Below are 12,904 nucleotides of genomic sequence, written 5' to 3'. Positions count from 1 at the left end.
CATCAGCTAAATGACATGTAATGTAATGTAATGTTGTCCTCTTTCATTTCTGATACAAGACTGGCATGTCAAACCTGATCACTCTTTGTCTCAGATTAGACAAGGTTTTAGTCTGAGAGGAAATGGGTCTTTGTTATCGTTTCCTGAATGACTGATTGCTGATGATTGTATTATTTTTGTGAGTTGCAAGTTGCACTTCTTATTTTTATGTAGAAACAGAGTTGATGTTTCTGGTCTAGAACATCTTTATTGTAAGACTGACACGTGTCGCATGACATGTGAAGGCCAAAAGCCATTCACATATTCTATATACTACAAGTGTTGCTGGAGTTTTGACCTCTTGATTGACTTCTTATATTTCTGTACCTTTAAGATTTATTCCTATGAAAATTTCTCTTTGGAATCAATAATTAAGATTATATATATTACATACAGTCCAGTATGTGTTTGTTTCTCAGCAGCAGCTGTCCACTGCTGCTTTGTTGTCTGACTTGCACTTATTTTTTAAAGCAACTTTTTAATGTGAGTGCTTAAAATGCATTTCATTTCACACACATTAGCCCAGTGAGAGACTTGTTGATTGCATTACTAGAGAAAGGGCACCATTGTGTGAAACCATGAGAATTGGTGTAGTGTCCAACAAGTGTTCTCTAACTTTGGACTATGACATCTAGACCAGCTGGACCAGCAGCTGCCACCTGGCTAATCCCGCCTTGCTGTTTGCTGTTCAAATGGCACAGAGGGCGGGCAGTGCTGCTGTGTTTCCTCTTTCCAACCAAGTAGTTACAGGAACGTAGTTATAGAAACAGTCCACTTCTAAACAGTTCCACTAACTATTCTCGCCCAAAACCGTTTTTTCCATTTGCATTCACACTGGCCAAGTGGCCATAGGAACTGACCTTTTGTTATTATAATCACAGCCATCTAACCACCACTATGCGGAAAAGGGAAAAGACCCTGCCCTGAAGTAGGAGCTGAAAGAGTTACAGGAACTGTGGCCAGAGGAACTTAAAAATCCCCAAATTGGTCCAGTCGGAACAGGAGAAAAAAAAGGGTTCTAGGAACGTTATGTTGTAGGAACTGCAAAAATCCCTCCGGTCCGCAACTCACTTCTGTCTCTCTCATTACTCTTGTTCTTTTTACCTAACATGTTGTCATACAATAATACTCTGTAGTCAGCCAGTGCGATGATCAGCTAGCTTTTGACTGAACAAAAAACTAGATAAAACTAAAGCATATCGATGTAACTTGTAAAATGTAGCAGAGTCCTCTCGTTTTGTGATCATGTTTTTAGTTACAAAAAAAGGTTTTGTAAGGTCACGCATGATACAAAATATAGAAAATACAGAACTATATCTACTAGCTGCCGCATTATTAATCATTTGGAATACAATAAAATGTATTACAGAGTATACAGTATTGGATATTTTAAAGCTTTATTATCTGATGTTTTTCACGACTCTTTTTTTAATTGTTATTTTTTATTATGTCCTTGCTGACTATATATTGTTTCTTGAATGCTGGTTGTTTTTTGTTCTCAGCTATGTTTTGGTCTTAATGAGACCGCCTGATAAGTTACTGTGATGTTTACAGTAATGTTGAGAAAAATATAGATTTTTTTTTTTAACCAATAAGCCCCAGTATAATTCTCCAGCCTGCCCTCAGTGATCTTTTCTTTTGAGTCAACTCCTCCTTCCCACTAACTACCACGCATCATCTTACATGAGTCTCACAAACGTTAATGTGATAAAACACATGAAAAAACATGAAGAAAAAAAATACAATGATTGACAGATAATGGAAATACAACATGGGTGTTTTATCCTAACCTTATCTGAAATAAATTCCACCTCTCTGTTGTCTGGTAATACTGTACTGCCTTTTAATCTTGCTGTTGACAGTTACTCTGAAACATCTAACAATAACTTTTTCCACTGGTTAAGTGGGACAGAGTGTGGCGGATGCCACATAAGTGCAAACATTTTTCTTTTCAGCAGCACACTATTTCAAACATAAATGTTTTTACTTTGAAGTTAAACTTAATGCATTATCCTTAGTTTATTTGAGGTAGTTTTTAACCTGTTCCTAAACAGATTTAACCACGAGGGAACTCTAACATTTTTCATTGGAGGAATTCACATCATGGATATAGCTGTGAGAATTGCACTTTGAGCAAGAAATGTATGTGACAATAGTTTTGGCAATTTAAAGAGATGTTGACAAGTGTGTTACTCAACAGAAACAAAAATAATGAGCTCATCACGTTTTGAACCCAAGATAATGATGGAGATTATCCAGTGGGGACTTCTCACTTCTCCAGTGTCGGGGAAGTGTTTATACTAACACCTCGAACATAAGACACAATTTACCAGAATTTATGTTGTGTTTTATTGTGGAGTAGTTCTCAAACTGAAGTGGCCATTACTTGAGTAATTTTTGTCCCAGTAGAGCTGTGTGGTCCAAGTGATCTTCTTACAGTACAGTACCCTTTTCTACTGTTCATTTTTACAGACATGCTGCTTAACACTTTCACTGACAAAAGGTAATTTTTTTTCGGTACATCTACAGATGCTGCCTACCATCCAGTCATATGTCTTCAGTTTTTCTTTTGCAAAAACAAGATAATTTGAATGCATTTATAGCTCTCAAATGCAGTTGACATGAAACCAAATAAGGTAAATGTTCAGCTATAACTACTGTATATTGGTACTGTTATTTTTTACATACTGTACATTCATTCATTCACATAAAACAACTACACTTGGTTACATTGTTCTGATTGTTGTGCCACTGACTATATATGACTTGGCGTGCTGTACTTGTATTACATTCTGAGTCAACAAATCTTTTTTTGAAATGTGTTCACTGACCTACTTGTGATTCTCTATTTCAGTTTTGTGCTGGTGTTCAGCTGCTTGGTGTTGTCTGTGTTCTCCACAATCCCCGACCACCAGAAGTTTGCCAACCAAAGCCTCTTCATCCTGGTAACACCCCTTCCCTCTCTCTACTTCGCTACACAAACACAAACACACATGCACAAACACACACATACTATGACTACATCAGCATTCTTTTCCACACGCTGTCCTTTCATACACGCCATCTCACTTACTGTAGTGTATCAGTATGTGCTTGCGTACGTGTTGCCTTGTTTGCTGGTAGAGGCACAGACAGCCGTGTAAGCAGGTGGGAGGATTCAGGTGTTGTTGACTGTGCAGGAAATCACAGACACGATCCACTAATCCTAATAGCTATCCCATAATCTCCCCTCTTCCTCTGTGCTCCCGCTGCTTTAGTGAAAGGTAATGGACACTCGCTTTCTCCTTCTTAACCTGACTCGTCCTCTTTCAACCCCCCTCCCCTCCTCCACTCTCTCTTCCCACCTTGCTTATCTTTACGTGTTATTTAATGGTCGGACTCTTGACTTTCACATTCTGTCTGTTTAGTCTTTCGATCAATCACCTGGCCATTAGCAGGCAATTATCCATTAGTGGACTTTACTTACACAAATATGTCTAATGACAGATTGGTTCAGTGCCCATACAGTCCAGAAACCTTAAAGTAAGAAAGACAAAGAGATGGACTAAGGGGCGTGTTAATAGGCTCTGACTGTGACTGTATAATATAACTTACACATTCATCTTTTGATTTAATCTTTTATAAAATAAAAAATAAATACATTTAAGTGTTGAACATACAGTTCTTGCTTTGTAACATCTTAGACTTTATTTTACCAGCCAGGTCAATTAATATGATGTCATGGCAAAGGTTTAATAATTAGAACATAAATCATGTAAAGAATATCTACATCAGTCAACATCAACATCAGTGTTTTCCATAGATTGAGAAATAATGAGCGGTTGTCTGCAGTGCAGGGAGGTGTGTTCATGTGCTACTGTAAAGACTGGAAAATTGACTTCTTGACTTTGATGTCCATCACACATTAACACTGAGGTTTGCTCATAGCTTCATATGATGATTTAACTTATATGTAGTGTTTAGGGGACACTTTTATTTTATGAAATTGCTACACATGCTAAATAACTGTTACATACACACAAAAAATGTTCTTGGGTAGGTGGGGGAACATTTGTTTGGGTGATCTGTCCAATACTATGCCCACTTGACTACTGCATGTCACTGACCTGTGTGTGTGTGTGTGTGTGTGTGTGTGTGTGTGTGTGTGTGTGTGTGTGTGTGTGGATTGTAGGAGTTTGTGATGATCGTGGTGTTTGGCTTGGAGTACTTCATAAGGATCTGGGCAGCTGGCTGTTGCTGCAGATACCGTGGATGGCAGGGACGGCTGAGATTTGCCAGGAAGCCCTTCTGTGTCATAGGTTAGTGTGTGTGTGGATGAACAGTACACAAACCCACGTCAAAGTGTGTGTGTTCATGAAAAAAATTGTGAAATCTTATCACCTCATAATGACTTTTCTTCACCTCTTCTCTCTGTGTTACCTTTCCGAACATCTCCACAGACTTCATAGTATTTGTGGCATCACTAGCAGTAATAGCAGCTGGGACGCAAGGCAACATTTTCGCCACGTCAGCCCTGCGCAGCATGCGTTTCCTGCAGATCTTGCGTATGGTTCGTATGGACCGACGGGGAGGCACCTGGAAACTACTGGGCTCAGTGGTTTACGCTCACAGCAAGGTGGGAATGACAACCTGCTAAATATAGTCCTCATTTTACACATGCTCTGCTACAAACATACTTACTCTGGTTTATATGAATGACCTACATTTATGAACACTGGTTGTGCAGACATTGAAAAATGAATCCATGGTAGCCACATACAGCATTATGGATTATTATAACAGCAGGAGGGAAAGAGTTATTAAAAGGCTGGCGATGATGGTCAGGATGGTTACTAATGGGATAAATAATTTAATAGCGCTCAGTTTCGAGGAATATATGGTGGGACTACTGATGACCAGCTGTTACTTGATTAACTGTTACACTCACTGCCCTCAAACACAAAAACTCCCTTTTAGCTGCTACGTTTGGGCAATGAGTTGTTAGTTTTTGTGCTGACCTAAACATGAGTCCTAACCAATTTGGTGCAGAACACAGTTAGACGAGGGCGATAATGATGAATTGATGCATCAGCTGTCTAAGCAGAACTCTGCTGCCAAATCAAAAGTGGACGCCAAATGTGATGATGCCGGGAATTTAGCCAATAATAATGATAGTGATACGGTAATGACAGCAGGGATTATGATGGTGAAGATGCTGTTGCTGCTGACAGGTGTGATTAATTCCTCCTCTCTGTCTCTCTCTCTCAGGAGTTGATTACTGCCTGGTACATAGGTTTCCTGGTCCTGATCTTTGCCTCCTTCCTTGTCTACCTGGCAGAGAAAGACATCAACTCAGACTTTAACACCTATGCAGACTCCCTCTGGTGGGGGACTGTGAGTACAACATAATGCACAAAGGATCTCTGTGGATGAAGAAATACTATCTTACTTGTGTCATCGAAATTGTCTTATTAACAAAAGAGTCAGATAAGACAGACAATTAAAACACAAATAGTCATATAATAACCATTAGACTTATGTGAATAGTACAACCAGACAATAATAACAATGTACTTTGTAGATCACAAGTATATTATAATCCTTGACAACTTTGTTGACGATGTCCATTCAGAGGGATTTCCAGGCGTCAACAGCAGAGAACTAAGTGTGGTTTAGTCGTAATTTCAAACTTTCCAGATGCACTTCCTATTAGTATATTTGTCCAAAGTGATTGCAATATTAACAGTAGTCTAGCATTTTAGGATTGTTTTCTTTTTTTAAGGTTATTTTGTGAGTATTTTTTCTTTTTATTAGTTAGTACTAGTAGAGATACAGACAGAGAAACCCCTTAAGATGGTTTTCAGAGCAGAAATACACTTCAGATTGATATGAGAATCATCAAGGAATAGAAGGATTATAACTAGATCAGCTCACACAAATTTACAGTAACATGATTTTAAAAAGTGACACCTGAATAGCTCACCTGGTAGATCGCGTGCCCATAAAGAGGCTTAGTCCTTGACGCAGCGGCAGCAGGCTCAACTCCGACCTGCGGCCCTTTACTGCATGTCATCCCTCCTCTCTCTCCCCTTTCATGTCTAAGCTGTCCTGTCGGAAATAAAGGCCTAAAATGCCCAAAAAATAATCTAAAAAAAAAAAAATGGTATTGTGTGTGTGTGTGTGTGAGATCATACATATATATATATACTTTTATAACCACCCAGATTACTCTTACAACCATTGGCTATGGTGACAAGACCCCGCGTACCTGGCAAGGACGGCTCCTTGCTGCCGGCTTCGCTCTTTTGGGAGTCTCCTTCTTTGCCCTGCCTGCCGTAAGCCTCCTGTATATTCACATCTATATATATTTACTCAAAGCCCTGTTAGTAACTCCTCTCAGCCTGGTCGGAGTTGCTCTCCTGACTTGGATTTAACCTCTGACCCTTAGGGAATTCTGGGGTCAGGCTTTGCCTTAAAGGTTCAAGAGCAGCACAGGCAGAAACACTTTGAGAAGAGAAGGATGCCTGCTGCCAACCTGATACAGGTAATGGCCACAGTGAGAGTCATTAAGGCTGTTTTAATATGGCATTTAATAAATTCACAAACAAGTGGAGAGTAGATGGTGTTAACTTTGACTTCATGTGTCTGTGTATTTGTGTCTTTCTTTAGGCTGCATGGCGTCTCTACTCTACAGATGCCAAACACTCCTATCTGACAGCTACATGGTACTTCTATGACAGCATGTTGCCTTCATTCAGGTAGGCGCTCCTATCAGTCTACATGCTCAGGGCTGAGTGGTTTTAACCATCAGAAAACTGTGGTTATCTTTGGTCATTTGTTTGCTTCATTTGTCAAGTGTTGTAATAAATGCAGACAGAGATTTGAGAGTTGTATCTCAAAGTTGAATTCTGTACAATAATAGTGTTATTTTGTCCCTGCTCATACATTCAGGTTAATATGAAAACACAGCACATACAGTATCAAAGTGACCATAAAGATCTAGGGTAGGGTTCAAATAAATCGATTTTCCCATATAAATCATGAAATCCCAAGATCGATCTGTTAAGCCTAAGAGACGCGCATGCAGAAGCTGTAGCTCCGTTTTTAAGCTAAATATACTGTAGAGTAAAAATATTGGTATCATATGAAACGTCTGTGTTGACTGCTGTAGGGTGTTCATGGTAAATAGAAAGTATATTAATGTAACTGCTTTGGGGTCGATCCTTAATATTTTAATAACGCCCTTGTTTGTTGTACAATTTACAGCGTTATCGGAGAATCGCTTTTATATCCAAGCAAAACTGGTATTGTAATTGAAATTTCCCTAATCAAATGGATATTGAATTGAATCGAATCAGAATCAGTATCGAATCGATTCGGGAAATCGCCACTGATTTACACAGCCCTATAAAGAACCCCATTCAGGAAAATGTGTGCATTTGTGGTTTAAGTAAAAAGGAAGGATATTTCCTTTCATTTTTAAATTATTATTTTAAAATTAATTTGGGCCCAGCCCTTTCAAATGCCTCTGCCACCACTATTCAATTACATTTGTATTACTTTTATTCTACGCAGTGGTTTCTTATATCTTGCATTTATGTATTAATTTGACTAATTTTTATTTGCTTAAAAGGAGGGGAACATGAGAAACTCAAATAGAAACGTGTATCTCTTTTACATTAAAGTGCTCATATTATGCTCATTTTCAGGTTCATAATTCTATTTTGAGGTTGTACCAGAATAGGTTTACATGGTTTAATTTTCAAAAAACACCATATTTTTGTTGTACTGCACATTGCTGCAGCTCCTCTTTTCACCCTGAGTGTTGAGCTCTCTGTTTTAGCTACAGAGTGAGGCATTACACTTATATCCCATCTTTGTTGGAAGTCGCACATGCGCAGTAGCTAGGTACTGGGCTATTAGCAAGAAGCTAACGCTGCTAGCAGTTAGCCACCTCGTTCTCAATGGCAAAACACTGCTACAACACACACGAGTTCACCCTAATCTACAAAAGAAATTGTATAGAACTACTTACATGTCCCTCGTCTGCAGGTATTCAACGCAAAGTTGGAAGTGTACCCTCGTTTAGAAGAAGTCTCCCAGCTAATCCTGCCTTGTACTGACTGGAGAAACAGCTAGCTAGCTGATGTGGTATTAGCTAAAGTGGTTAGCACAAACCAAATGTTTCGGCCGATAACGTAGATAGCCCTGCCGCTTTCGACTAGCTCACCCGGAGACTGAAGGCAGGATACATTCAGAAACCTGTATCTCACTCAAAATGGCATGGATGGTTTTTTTCCAAGTTTGTATGCATGTGGAACCATCAGAGACACAAAATAACACCCCATATCCCAGAAAAAGTGTTTTTTTTCATAATATGGGCACTGTAACATCAAATCAACAGTTTCACATTGCAATATTAAAAATTTTCATTTCCCCATATATTATTTCTCTCAAGTATCCCTCTTCTTTTGAGTGTTTGGACCATTGATTTGGCCTTTTTGTGAGTTGTTCCATATTTAGTTTTTTGTTCATTTGTCATATCTTTTTTTGTGTTTATTTGTGCACTTGGGGGTGTCAGAGAACTGACGCTACTGTTCAGTCACCTCCAGCGACAGCGTAACACCAAGAAGGTTCTCCACAACTCCTACCACACGCTGCTGTCTGGGCTGCGGCCCTACAGCTCCCCCTACCTGTCAGGGGACAGGTACGCACCCCTCCACCTCTCAGCCTCACAGTACATCCAGACAGGTGGCTGAAAGTCTGCCTACACTCACACACAGACACCTACACACAATCAAAACATTAACAACAGGGACTTACAGAAAAATACATTCAACAGGTGTACAAAGAAAATCAAGGCTGACTGCTTCTGGAGCTTTCTGCATGAATGTGTTGTGTATCTAACAATGTTTCACTAATGCTGATCTGAGACCACTGTGTTGCAGGCCCCTCTTGCTTCTCTGCATCTTTGTCTGCTTAGCTCAAACTCTTGCCATCTCCACCGCCTCTCGCTGTTCACTCACTGGTTGCCTCTTACTGTCTTCCTCTTTCTCTCCCTTAATTTCCTTCGTATCTTTTCCATGCCATCCATTCTCCATCCTTCATCTGTTCTCAGGAAGGCAGACGTTCCATGCAGGTTGGTTCTTCAAGTCATGAGCTGTGCTTGTGGGTTAAAGGGTATTCATAGTGAGAGTGGATTTGCTGCATTAGTTTCATCATTAGCATAATCCTTAAACAAAAGCCAAAAGGGCTGATTATGTAAATTGTATATATCGGATTTATGCATGCGTTAGATGAGAGAAGCACCTCAATAATGCAAGTTCGGCTGGTAGAAATGTCTTCGATTTGAGGAGCTGCTGTCACACCATGATGTTTAATGGGCTGTCTTGATGAATATACTCAGGTGAAACATTACCCAATACCTTTGCATGATCCTTCCTCACCAACCGGTTCAAACCCCACCTCCTCACTTCTCACTGACTTTGTCTCCATAATCCAAAACTGCCTCTCAGTAGTACATTTTCCCGTTCTAGGTAACAAGATCAGAAAGGGCTATTTGGAATATTGTGATGTCACGCCTCCCCTCTCCACCTTACCGTCTCTCCCTAGTTTTTCCTTTGCTACGTTTTATCCTCACGGGTTACCCATGTATCCAGGTTGTGTCCCAGAACTTTTCGTCCTCCTTCACCCTCCCTGCCTTCTCCCACTCCTCTCTTCCCCTCACCCTCTCTCCCTCTGCCTTGTGTGTCTCCTCAGTCAACTCCTTCCTAAAAAACGGAGTCTCTTCCGGATTCACGCTGGCCGCAAGCAGAGGTATCCATGGCAACAAGCCTGTGCACGGGGCACGCTAAAATCAATAACACCACTCCTACTCCTCCTTTAACATGCACATCCTGCTCACCTTGCCCTAAACACTCATACATCTGTGGACTGGTGCAGCGGCTTACAAAATGTTTTGTTACTGGTTTCAACCACATCCTGCACTTACCAATTACATACCTTAAACAGGCGCTATACTCTGGTCCACAAATGCTTTAGTGAATCCTTTACTATGAAAAAATCCTATACCTGAAAGGATGTTTCTCCAGCTCGGTACTTCCTGCTGAAGAAACTAGGGCTGATTTTGCTTGGTTTGGCTTGAAAATCAGGATAAACCATTTGTTGAAAACACAACAGAAGTCCTGATAATGGTTTATGACAATGTGACAAAGATACACATTTCTGGTAAGCTAACATAAAATGTTTCATTAAACATCTCTGATGAAAAAAAAAGTTTGTTTGTCCCAAATTGGAGCTGAAGTAAAAAAAATTGCCCCCCTCTTGACCCCCGCTTTATGTTTTCCATTTAGTTGTTTGCCTCATTCATAGTGTCTTCTTGGAGAGAAGGTTTAAATGATTCAGCATGTTTTCCTATTTCAGATTTGTCATGTAACCTTTCAATAAAATCAGTAGTTTGTGCTGTATTTTTAAAAGGTTTTTAGGTGCGGTTTGCATGCACTATTCTTTTAATGTTTTGGAAAGATTTAGTGAAGTTTATGGCCCAGAATGCATCTAAATCATTTGCTTGCTCTCCCAACAGCATGCAAAGCTCTTTCACTCTATCTTTCCCATTTCATCCAGTCTACCTGAAGCATTTTAGCTAGCTTGTATAAAATGCTTTTACCACTAACCTCCCTTAACTATTTAAATTTTAATTTAAATGGCCGGCTGTAACACACGCACAACAAAGAGTATATCATCGTAAAGATGTGGGAGTGAACAACTGGGCTGGAATTGCTCTGTGGTGCATGATGTTTGCATTGCCTTATGAATCCGTGACAGTGTGTAACATGTAAGTGGCTACAGAGAAGGAGTGGTCTCAAGAGCATGCTTTAACAGCCGCGTTAGGAGTCAGTTTGTTGGAGGGAATGGCCGCCAAATAGCTTTCCTCCTGTAAATAGATGACCTCACATACCGGCCTGCCTTGGGTTGTTGTAGGTGCTAGAGCACTTAATGAGACACCTTCTGTACGGCTGCGCTTTGAAGCCGATATTTTGATGCTCATTCACTCTGTTGAAGGGATTTAGGAAGCATGTCTTTATCCTGATGCTAGGTGGAACATTTTCCGCCGGCCCAGCACTACTGCAAGTCTTGAATCAGGTTTCAGTCTGATTTTGCTGAATCAGGTGCTATGATAAGCACATTAAATAAGAAAACCCTCAGGGCAGAATCAGTTTTAGGCAATATCGAGTGGTCCCTGTGGTCAAACTGCCTCCATGATAAGTCAGTAATAGTCTGTCCTTCATTGAGAAAAAATGTAGATGTCTGTTTGTGTCCCTGTTTTGTCTGTTTGTTGATGAGTCTCTCTGATGATTGTTGTAAAAGTCAGAGGCCATATTTTATTGTGTTACTTCAATATTACTAACTAACTCTTTTCTAACAAGCTCAGGCTGCTGACCTGCTGCTCCCCTAAACTCCCAGGATAACACAGCTTAGTTTTCCATTAAGGTCAAAGGGCATGGACATTGTGGTCATTGAGAAAAACCTAGTATGATCCAAAAAGAATACTACTACAGATGTTTGAATATTTTATCTTCACTGTCAGCAGTAAAATAGGCTTCCGGGATCGGATTAGGATGAACAATTCCAGATCATCCCAAACCATTAGGAACAAGGCCTCACCGCTGCCCCCGGACTCTGGTGTCCGCTGCTCTCCCAGCCAGGAGAACGTCCCCGATGCCACCAGCCCGGGGAAGGTCCAGAAGAGCTGGAGCTTTAATGACCGCACACGTTTTCGCACCTCTCTTCGCCTCAAACCACGTCCACCTGTTGATGGTAGGCAACGCACACATATCCAAACACTTTACACTCACAGGGATAATTTCTGCATAATAATGTCTCACCATTTGTCTTGGCTTAGTAGAGGGGGTCGGGGAGGACAGTGTGGAAGACAAACCATTTTGTGACGTGGCCATGGAGGAGGTAATCCCAGCAGTGAAGACACTCATACGGGCTGTCAGGTGAGTTCTGTCATCAAAAGCATATTAGTTATTATACCTATAGTGGAAACCATTTTTATTGTTTATTCAATTCTGTAATGGTCCCACCCATAAGCAATGGAAAATGTGTTTTTCCTTCTTTTTCCATCAAACAGTTGAGACGTCCATTTACAGTAGTAGTTCAAGTGAAATTAAAAAAAATATATATATGGACAAAAACAATGTCTGAAACTCAATAAATAAAACATATGACTCATTAAACATTTAAAAAAACATATAAAGTAAAAAATAAACAATTTGATTCAAACTATAACTCCTTCTGTGGGCACCCATAGGTGAATGCTGGTGTCTAAACATATTATAAATGACAATATAGTAAAAACACAGTTGTAATAATATAAAGTTATAATATTTTTGGACCTAACATGCTTCAGCCAAGTGCTAGAAATGGCTAAATCAGGTTGGGGTAAATACAACACATATCTAGATAAATACAAGAGGATATCATACCTTGAAATGTCTCTGAAAACCTTAAGCCAAGCACTTTTTGGGAAGTAAAAGCTTGTGTTTCCAGGTATATGGGCTTCGTAAGGTGCAAGCTGGAGCTGTTATGCCTCCAGTCATTGATGGAATAAGGTCACTTGTGTCACATGACCAAACCATGCATGTGTAGTCAGAAATGCTTCTCATGGGATTTGACAGCCTGCATTAATTGGTGAACATGCTGCTTCTCCATTTAGGTGCTGGCGTGTGCAGATTTAGCTGACAGAGTAGAAATGTCCACTTAGGAGAGGTAACTGAGCCCTCCTGCAGGCAGGGTTAGTTCCCTCGTGCGACCTTGTCGCTCAGTAGGCCCAGCTCATTCAGGCCGGTCATGTGGCATGATAGGGTGGAGAGTACACACA

At 40.2% G+C, this 12,904-nt stretch overlaps 1 protein-coding gene across 3 annotated transcripts in view; it reads left to right on the top strand.

Annotated features, from left to right (window-relative positions):
* The window catches only part of LOC116067068 (potassium voltage-gated channel subfamily KQT member 4), a 51,834-nt gene that overhangs the window by 31,973 nt on the left and 6,957 nt on the right, over positions 1-12,904 (top strand). Inside the window, exons 2-12 of one of the 3 annotated variants that reach the window (XM_031323371.2) lie at positions 2,894-2,984; positions 4,211-4,337; positions 4,479-4,654; positions 5,287-5,412; positions 6,243-6,353; positions 6,467-6,562; positions 6,688-6,776; positions 8,600-8,725; positions 9,778-9,834; positions 11,606-11,835; positions 11,921-12,020. In XM_031323371.2, coding sequence (XP_031179231.1) covers positions 2,894-2,984; positions 4,211-4,337; positions 4,479-4,654; positions 5,287-5,412; positions 6,243-6,353; positions 6,467-6,562; positions 6,688-6,776; positions 8,600-8,725; positions 9,778-9,834; positions 11,606-11,835; positions 11,921-12,020 — 1,329 coding nt within the window. The remainder of the gene's footprint in view (positions 1-2,893; positions 2,985-4,210; positions 4,338-4,478; positions 4,655-5,286; positions 5,413-6,242; positions 6,354-6,466; positions 6,563-6,687; positions 6,777-8,599; positions 8,726-9,777; positions 9,835-11,605; positions 11,836-11,920; positions 12,021-12,904) is intronic. The other 2 variants (XM_031323372.2, XM_031323373.2) reach the window with 2 other exon arrangements.

This window comes from Sander lucioperca, chromosome 16 (assembly GCF_008315115.2).
Source record: "Sander lucioperca isolate FBNREF2018 chromosome 16, SLUC_FBN_1.2, whole genome shotgun sequence".
Lineage (NCBI taxonomy): Eukaryota > Metazoa > Chordata > Actinopteri > Perciformes > Percidae > Sander > Sander lucioperca.
The sequence above is the reverse complement of the archived record's forward strand: the minus strand, read 5'-3'. Positions and strand labels throughout refer to the sequence as shown.